This window comes from Saprolegnia diclina (genome assembly GCF_000281045.1).
Source record: "Saprolegnia diclina VS20 unplaced genomic scaffold supercont1.24, whole genome shotgun sequence".
In the NCBI taxonomy this organism is placed as follows: domain Eukaryota; phylum Oomycota; class Saprolegniomycetes; order Saprolegniales; family Saprolegniaceae; genus Saprolegnia; species Saprolegnia diclina.
In genome coordinates, this window is record NW_008246091.1 from 584,456 (window position 1) to 593,111 (window position 8,656).

The window sequence follows — 8,656 nt, forward strand, 5'->3', positions numbered from 1 at the left end:
CCGATCCTCGATCAGTTTGTGGCGGCGGCACAAGGCGAGGCGGACGTAGCGTTCTGGGACCGCATCTGCAGCCACGAAGGCGGCGGCTCGGGTCCAAGCTACCTCAACGGCTGGATCAGCGTCTTTTGCGTCTTCAACGACAAAGGCCAATGGCAAGGCGACAAGATGACCGACACAGTGCTGCTGCGAAAGCCCGAGGCCAATCCGGATGATTGGTTTGATGCTGTTGAGACCGAAGTTACGTACGACTACCCACTCATCGACATGCAAGACATTCCACCCAGGTACCTCACCGTCGACGTGACGATCGACGACAACGGGACCGAGTACAAGGCGCTCATGTTTGCGGGGCACATGGCCTACAGCATTGGTGACAACAAGGCGTCGATCGCGCCATCGCTGAGCTGGGCGATCGCGCTCAAGAACGGCGAGCCGGCACCGCCAGACGAGATGGAACTCTTCTTTGCACGACGCTCTTCTGAACGCGCGAAGAGCAGTGCGAGCACGCCAGTCGGTTGGTTCTGTACAGTGTGGTCGACGCTGGTGCAGCGTTGGTCGACCAGCTTTGGCTGACTGTACACTGAGCATCGAAAGCCTCTACTTGCCTCAATTTCGGCCTCGCCATATCCGGATCATTTGGCTGTTGTGTCGAGCTTTGGCCACCGACAGAGGCGGACCGTGTGAAGCCGTGGGTTGAAGTTGCTGCAAGCTATGGTCGGGCTAAAGTTGCGTGCGTTTAGTCCCTCGATGCTTGTTGCAATGCAGTTTGAGAGGTTTTTCGAAAATCCACGCAAATCTTTGCGTCGACACCAAAGGTCAACATGGACGCGAGCACGGTGGTCATGGACGCAAGCATGGTGGGCATGGATGGTAGTACGCCGACGATGCCGTCGCCGGGCATGGACGACGCGCCGATAAGCCCGGTCGCGCAGGCCAACGATGACCCGGCCGTCGAGCCCATCACGAAGGAAGACGAGCCGCGCGTCGTCGAGCCCGAGCGCTTCGAGATTGAGACGTTCACGCCCTTCTCGTCGTGCCACCTCTGGCGGCTCATGAGCTCCTTCTACGAGCGCCAAGGCGTCGAGTCGTGGGCGCAGGGCATCGTGCCGCACTTTATCACGTCCAACACGTTCATCGCCAAGCGGTACGCTTCATCATCTCTCGATGTTGGCTCCTACAGCGCATGTAGCTACGTCCAGGTCTTTCTTGCCTACCTGCGCGACGCGACGTCGGCCTTGGACCCGACACAGCCGCTGTACCTCGTCGAGCTTGGCACGGGCAGCGGCAAGTTCAGCTTCTACTTTGTCCAATGGCTCCACGAGATGGAGGCGATTCTGCCGTTCCCGCTCAAGCAGATCCGGTACATCATGACGGACTTTACGGACGCGAACCTCAAGTTCTGGACGACACACCCGGCGCTCGCGCCGTACGTTGCGTCCGGCCTCCTCGATTTCGCCATATTTGACGCGACCGCCGACACGTCGCTGCACTTGCTGTCGGCCAAGACGACGATCGCCGCGGCGACGCTCGCGAACCCCATGTGCGTCGTCGCCAACTACCTCTTTGACACGCTGCACCACGAACTCTTTCGCGTACGAACGTCGTCCAAGCCGTTGCATGGACCATACGAGCTCGTGTAGGTCGAGAACGGCATCCTCAAGCAAGGCTTGATCAGCGTCGGGTCGTCGCACGCTCACGAACCTGGTACGCGCGCACTCGAAAGCGTCTAGGCTTCTCACGGCGAGCGTAGACATTCTTGACCCCGAAATCATCAAGCGGCTCGCCAACCGGTTCCAGTACGACGCGATCACGGCGGCGTATTATGGCGACCAATGTCACTTGAACGCCGTCTTGGAGTGGTACCACGACTACTACGGCGCGTCACCGGCCACGTTCCTCGTGCCCATTGGCGCGCTGCAGGCCATCGAGCGGCTCAAAGCGCTCACGCGCAACCAGCTGCTCATTCTCTCGGGCGACAAGGGCCACACGAACCCCGACCACTTTCGCGGTCTCCAAGACCCGCACATTGCGGTTCACGGGTCCTTCTCCGTCATGTACGTCGTTGTTGTTCATTTTCGTTCATTTTGTGCGTTTTTGCTCATTTTTTATCATTTGTGACCAATTTGTACATATTTTGCTAGTTTTTTGCTCATTTTTTGTACATTTTTGTTCAATGTTGCTCATTTTGGAGAGGTGAATCGACTCCATTCGATGCTGTAGGGTCAACTACCATGCGATTGGCGTCTACGTGGCGAGCCGTGGCGGCTTTGCCCTCCACAACCCGCAAGAGGAGGCGAGTTTGAAGGTGTCGCTATTTGTGCTCCCAGCCACCGATGCACCGTTTACGAACGACACGAGTGCGGTCGCCCTCGACGAGCGCTGCATGGAGCGCGCACGGCAGTACCCGCACGCGGCCCACACCTTTGACGACGGGCTCGTGAGCTTTGGTCCCAACGACTTTTTCATGATGCAGAAATGCCTCAAGGTCCACATACGATCTTATTGCGGTTGGGTTGCGACGAAACGTGTATAGGAAGACGCCAAGCCGCCGAGCCTCAAAGGCGTGCTCGCGCTCCTCAAGCTCAGCTTTTACGACGCTGATTTGCTCTACAAGTTTCGGGACGTCCTCTTGGATCAATCGCCGACCGCACCGCCCAAGGTCAAGGTCGACGTGCGTCATTGCCTCGCGCAGACATGGAAGCACTACTACCAGCTCGACAAGGACAAGGTCTGTTTTTCTCCAAACGAATTGTTGAGATTGAGAGTCGCATGTAGGACATTGCGTTTGAGATTGGCCGCGTCTTTTATGGCATGCGCGAGTACTATGACGCGCTCACGTACTACACGGCGTCGCTCGATGAAATGGGCAAGCACCACGTGACGTACCACAACATGGGCCTCTGCTACTACAGCACACAGCGGTACGTCGCATCGAGTCTTGTGGCTTCGACTAACTCGGCATTCGAGTAGACTCGACGAAGCAAGCACGTGCTTCCTCGCCGCGACCGAGCTCAACGCGTGCTACACGAAAGCGCAGACGTGGCTCCAGCGCGTGCAAACCGAGCTTCTCGGTGGCAAAATCGAGGCCGACCCCAAGGCCGTCGCCTTGCAGGCGGTTGACATCCGCGTAGTGGAGGAGACGCCCGTCATGGATGGCCGTGTAGCTCCTGCCGTCGTCGCACCGACCAACTAGGAAAATGCCGTTCAAGGTGGCGACCTCTAGGACTCTGCACAGATCAATATAAAACTCTATCCCGTGTTGGACTATGGCGCGTTGATGTGTCTATATGACAAAGTAGTTGGAGAGGCAGAAGAGCTCCCAGCGCGGCTGCGACGCCTTCGGACCCTTAGGCTTCTCCGGCTCCATAATGTAGCTGAGGAGGCTAAAGCACGTGAGGAGCAGGAGGCCCCAGAAGAACTCTTGCGTGTGGTCCACGAGGAGGGCGACACCCCATGCGAAGGTCGTCTCGAGCGCCGAGCGCACGCTCTCGGTGCTGATGCGCAGCGCCACATGCATGATGATGTACTTGCTCCGCGATTGAATGCACTTCTGTCGACAGTCGTTGCAAGCCAGCCGCCGTTCGACGTCACATGCGGTCCGAGGTCGTGATGGGCGTACTTGGTAGTCACGGCGGCTGGGATGAGGCGTTGAGCTCGTCTCGCGACCCACTCTGTCGGAGCATCAAGTTGCGATCCTGGTGGGCGTGAGTGATCCCGAACCAGGATATCGTCCGTGGATACCAAGTGCGCTATCGTGTGACCATTTCTACATCTATCTACCAGAATAACTAGTTGGATCACAGCAGTTGTCGGTCGACGAGCGGCGCCGGCGACAGAAGCATGCTCGGTTCACTCGAAGGGCGATCGTACTTCCGCGGTGAGCACTCCCGACCACCAACGCCCAACTGCATGTTCGTAGGACATGGCGAGTCATTTCCACTTGGTCGACGGAATGCTGTCGCTCGAAGCGGTGACATTCACGACAATGCGACGCCAACGACCTCCGCCTCCACAAATTCTGAGACTCTGGTGTTTTAGTGGGTGGCCAACAAGGGTTAGGGATACGGTTATCGACTGTCGTCGCTCGTCGCTGGGTTCCTGCTGAGTGATCCGCGACGCTAGTGGTCGTGGACGTGTTAAACTCAGATCCGAGCTCCTTTCCTTACGCGAATGTGCGCGTGTGATTGGCCAGCACTGTCGCGGGTCGCACCCTACCCCTACCATCTGGCATTTGTCTTGGTGTTTGTATGCGACCGGACAAGCCTCAACCCCGCCGCACCACATCTGAGTCGCGATATCAGATATCGCGAAAGCAGGATGCACCGTGGACACTCACATTACTTGTACTATAGTCGTCGAAAAAGTTATCGTACGAAGTTCATGTTGCGTTGGTAGTGAGCGACAGAAGACGAGGGCGGTCCAGCGGAGTCGAAGCCCGCGCTATTGGGCATTCTTGGGTGGGTACACGCGGCTGGTAGCAATGACTTTACATTATTCCATCGATGCAGCCGTCGCCTGTCGCGCGCATCTGAGTTGAGGACTCTGAGTTGGCGATGGCTTTGGCGACAGTACTTCTACCAGTGGTAGTGCAGCCCTCCAGAATCGAGTTACCAGATCTATCGGATGGCGCCGACGCGGTCCGTCCATGTTCGGCCGTAGCTTTGGCAACGCCGCGTGTTGTCCCATTGTCAGACAGGCCACTGCCGTGCTCAGACGAACACAAGAATCTGAGTTGAGGTATCTGAGATTGCACCAGTCGGCTACAGTGCGCCTTGAAAACGACCACGACGGAATCCCTCTCCGCATCCATGAGCGCACGGCCGGTCCCGTCGTCGTCTGAGTCGAGGATCGGTACGACTATCGTCCCACGGACCGTCGTCGCCGGTGTTTTCGACTCGCTCTCGCCACCTCACTTTCCATCTTGACTGCCACCACCACCACCATGATCAAGACCGCCATCATCGCCGCCGTCGCTGCCACCGCCGTCCTCGCCGAGGAAGGCCGCGTCGACTACTTCGCCCCCGGCCCCGTCGACCACAACGACGCGATTGAAATCGTCGGTGGTGTCGAGGCCGAGGTCGGCAAGCACCTCTACGTCACGGGTCTCCGCCGCACGCCGGAAGGCAAGGCCAGCTGCGGTGCGTCGCTCATCGCGCCCACCGTTGTCCTCACGGCCGCGCACTGCGCCGTCGGCAACTGGGCCACCAACGCCTCGATCGGCTCGCACTTCCTCTCGGGCTCCAAGGACGGCGAGCGCATCGCGATCACCAAGATCATCCCGCACCCCAAGTACGACTCGAAGCAGATGACCAACGACTTTGCCATCATGCTCCTCGCGTCGCCCTCCAAGGTGACGCCCGTCGAGGTGTACTTCGGCAACGACGCCATCAACGCGCCGGGCGTCAACTCGACGGCCCGCGGCTGGGGCACCGTCAAGAGCGGCGGCCAGCAGTCGGACGTGCTCAAGGAGGTCGTCCTCAAGATCTGGGGCAACAAGGAGTGCAACACGGCGATCCAGAGCGGCGGCTCGGGCTACCCGCAGATCACGGCCACCAACATTTGCGCCGGTGGCCTCTTGGGCGAGGACACGTGCCAGGGCGACTCGGGTGGCCCGCTCACGGTCAAGAAGAACGGCGTCGACGTGCTTGTCGGCCTCACGAGCTGGGGCATTGGCTGCGCCCAGGCCGGCCTCCCGGGCATTTACGCCCGCGTCTCGGAAGCCAAGGACTTCATCGAGCCGTACCTCACCCCCAAGCCGGCTTGCTAAGCGAGACGGATGCCTTACGCCCGCGCTTTCTGTGCTGTCTCGTCTCTGTTGCCATTTCTCTTCACAGCGCGGCGCGTCCCCTTAAACGATAACAACGTGGTTTTGTCGTCACTTAAGTTTGCCATTTCTTCTTCACTTCCAGCACCAAGCGCCAAGAAAGAGCGGTGGCATGCAGATTGGGCAGAGATACTGTTGCGACACGGATGGTCGGGTTGCAGACTTATCGTCGACGCCAAGGCGGTCATCTTGCGAGCGACGATTGTCCTACACGGTTGAAAGGGGTCACCAGGTGAATTTCTCGACGCGACAACGGACAAGTTGCCGTTCAAGTGCACAACACGGCGGCTACCACTGTGCGGCCATCAGCCAGCAGTGCCGAGCCAGCATCGAGTGTCGTCGCAGCGCTCAATGCGCGTATCGGCAGCCACGGGAGGCCACTGTACGAGGTTTGAACCGAAGTCGACGTTCGTCATGGAGGAGCTTGGCGCCAACGGGCAGCCGTCGACGAAGATGTGGACGCGTTGCACCATCCCAATAAGCCGATGACGCGAGTCGCAAGCGATGTATCGATTTGAGAGCGCTCGCATGGTGGTATCGAACGGGTTTAGTGCAGTGGATGCAGGAGAATAGGACCTTCTAGCGTCCTCTGGTTCACTTGTTGACGTTTCCTTCTCCACGGCTGTGGCGTGGCGTCCGACGATGATTGCTCGAGATCCGAGCTATAGCTACACCACTACTGGACGTCTTGATCGTAGCACTTCTGCATTCTTCGCTGTTTAGCCATAGCTTTATACGTATGGAAGTACGGGGCATTTCGAACACAACGGGGTGAACCATAATGACGTGGCAGATCCTAGGCAAATACAAGGGAGACGGCGAGACAACTGATGAGCGGATAAGACCACGTCCCAGAGGATGAGACCACGTCCCAGAGAAAGCCACAAAGCAGGGCTCGTACGAGGGTCTCGCCAGCGGGACCGAGCTTGGGGTTCAATGCGACGATTGCTTGATCGTATGCAGTCTCAGCAGACAATATTGCAATGCGTTGGTATGAGCAACTATGTGCGCTGGTCGCCAAGGGCCCTGTAGACAATATAGCTCTTTACGTGTGCTAGCACGATAATTGCTGGCTTCAATAGTCTTTTTACTAAACTTCTACTGCGATCTTGGTCCGTCGTCGCATCACCTCGCATTACGAACGTGGCTGAAACATCCGGATAGTGTCCGGAAAGCCAGCCCATATCCGTTTCCACCTCATCATGAGCAGCAGCAGCAAGAAGGTCCGTGAAGGGGACGACGCGCTGGCCAAGGCCGAGAAGCTATTGACGACGACCATGTTCCGCTGGTCGCCCGACTACATGTCGGCGTCTCCGTACCTGGAGAAGGCGGCCGAGGCCTTCCGCGCCGGCCAAGCGCTCGACCGTGCGGCCAAGACGTACGTGCGGCTCGCCGAGGTGCAGCACAAGAACGGCGCAGTCTTCCGCGCCGCCATGCACATGGAAACGGCCGCCAAGATCCATCTGCAGTACGCGCCCAAGCAGCCGCAGCCCGCGATGCAGTACTACCAGATGGGCAGCGCGTACTACAGCGAGATGGGCGAGCTCGGGAAGGCCGCCGAGATGCTCATGAAGGGCGCGGCCGCGCTCGAAGCCGTCAACGTGTCCGACGTCAAGCACATGTAGCCATCTCTCTCGTTCGACATACCGTGATGGCGCATACGAATCGTAGGTACTTGGAGGCGTGTGACCTCATGGAGACGCAGGACAAGCCTCACTTTGCCGTCGACGTCTTCCGCAAGACCGCCGCGTTTCTCGTCAAGCGCAAGGACTACGCCGATGCAGTTGTCAACTACGAGCGGCAAGTCGCCCTCTTCCGCGCCATGGGCCAGGTAGCGTTGCCCGTCCCTTTGCCTTCACTTATGTTCATCCTAGAAAGAAAACATGAACAAGAGCTTTGCCAGCATCATTGTGCTCAAGTGCGCAATGCAGGACGTCATTGCTGCCGACCAGGCGTACATGACGCACCTCCAGGACGACGGCTTTCTGAGCTCGGACGAGTGCGCGCTCAGCGAAGACCTCATCGGTGCGCTCAAGCGCAGTGACGACGCGCAGCTCCAAGTCGTACTCAAGAAGCCCCAGTGGCAGTACGTGGATACATGCATTGGCCGCCTCGTGCGCACGCTGAGCCTCTACGGCGGGGCCAAGCCGCCGAGCTCTGCAGCGCCAGTCTCTGCAGCCAAGAGCACGTCGTTTCCGCCGTCAACACAGCGGACGCAAGCGTCACTGCCGACAACCGCGTCGGCTGGAAGCAGCACGGCCTTTTCATTTGACGAACTCGAGTTTTCGAGCAGCCCCGTCGTCGACACGGCGGCCGCGATCGCGTCGCTGCAGATTGCGGCACCGACTGCAACGGCGGTGACTGCGCCAGTCACAACAACGGCGCCGGCACCGACGACATCGGTGCCTCCAAGCGCACCGACGCAGCACGTTGTGGAAGAAGACATGTTTGACTTGACATGAGCCCGACGACGCAGCTCGTACCGCATAAGGATCGAAGACTTTATACACTGGAGAGAGGAATCCACACTTGATGGTGTCAACACAACCGTGGTGGGTTGCACCAAGATGACGTTTTGGCCCATGTAAGCTTGTTGGTGTCTGCTTGGTGGTCGCAGACAGTACGAGATACCTTGTCGAGACTCCACATCCCGTGTATCGGAGGCATTTATGCAGCCGAGCACCGAGCAAGGCCTGTTGCTTCGGCTCAACACTTCTGTTTCTGGTACATGGCGGCGCTTGTCTAGCTCGAGCACTAGGCCCATTGACCCCTAGGACTCACGCGACCGGAGACGTGGGGCTCACCAAGTTGTTAGTTATTTTGCCCTTCAAA

General features: G+C 58.5%; 5 protein-coding genes across 5 annotated transcripts in view; 4 read left to right on the forward strand and 1 right to left on the reverse strand.

Annotated features, from left to right (window-relative positions):
- Nucleotides 1–773, forward strand: part of SDRG_08183 (hypothetical protein) — a gene marked incomplete at its 5' end in the record, with an annotated part of 1,745 nt that extends 972 nt beyond the window's left edge. Inside the window, one exon of the mRNA XM_008614053.1 lies at nucleotides 50–773. Coding sequence (XP_008612275.1) covers nucleotides 50–573 — 524 coding nt within the window. The 3' untranslated portion in view covers nucleotides 574–773. The remainder of the gene's footprint in view (nucleotides 1–49) is intronic.
- Nucleotides 774–779: 6 nt separating this feature from the next.
- SDRG_08184 (hypothetical protein) lies at nucleotides 780–3,273 on the forward strand. Its single transcript, XM_008614054.1, has 8 exons — nucleotides 780–1,144; nucleotides 1,190–1,592; nucleotides 1,641–1,704; nucleotides 1,751–2,054; nucleotides 2,221–2,485; nucleotides 2,534–2,728; nucleotides 2,776–2,921; nucleotides 2,971–3,273. The coding sequence occupies exons 1-8, from the start codon at nucleotides 822–824 to the stop codon at nucleotides 3,191–3,193; spliced, it is 1,923 nt and encodes a 640-aa protein (XP_008612276.1). The 5' UTR covers nucleotides 780–821; the 3' UTR covers nucleotides 3,194–3,273.
- Nucleotides 3,274–3,283: 10 nt separating this feature from the next.
- On the reverse strand, nucleotides 3,284–3,842 carry SDRG_08185 (hypothetical protein; the record flags this gene model as incomplete). The annotated part of the gene is made up of 2 exons (XM_008614055.1): nucleotides 3,284–3,550; nucleotides 3,819–3,842. The coding sequence occupies 2 exons, from the start codon at nucleotides 3,840–3,842 to the stop codon at nucleotides 3,284–3,286; spliced, it is 291 nt and encodes a 96-aa protein (XP_008612277.1).
- A 977-nt stretch (nucleotides 3,843–4,819) lies between these two features.
- On the forward strand, nucleotides 4,820–5,891 carry SDRG_08186 (hypothetical protein). The gene has a single exon (XM_008614056.1). It carries the CDS (start codon nucleotides 4,943–4,945, stop codon nucleotides 5,765–5,767), a length of 825 nt encoding a protein of 274 aa, XP_008612278.1. The 5' UTR covers nucleotides 4,820–4,942; the 3' UTR covers nucleotides 5,768–5,891.
- A 1,127-nt stretch (nucleotides 5,892–7,018) lies between these two features.
- SDRG_08187 (hypothetical protein) lies at nucleotides 7,019–8,407 on the forward strand. The gene is made up of 3 exons (XM_008614057.1): nucleotides 7,019–7,445; nucleotides 7,496–7,655; nucleotides 7,699–8,407. Exons 1-3 carry the CDS (start codon nucleotides 7,027–7,029, stop codon nucleotides 8,284–8,286), a joined length of 1,167 nt encoding a protein of 388 aa, XP_008612279.1. The 5' UTR covers nucleotides 7,019–7,026; the 3' UTR covers nucleotides 8,287–8,407.
- Nucleotides 8,408–8,656: the final 249 nt, after the last annotated feature.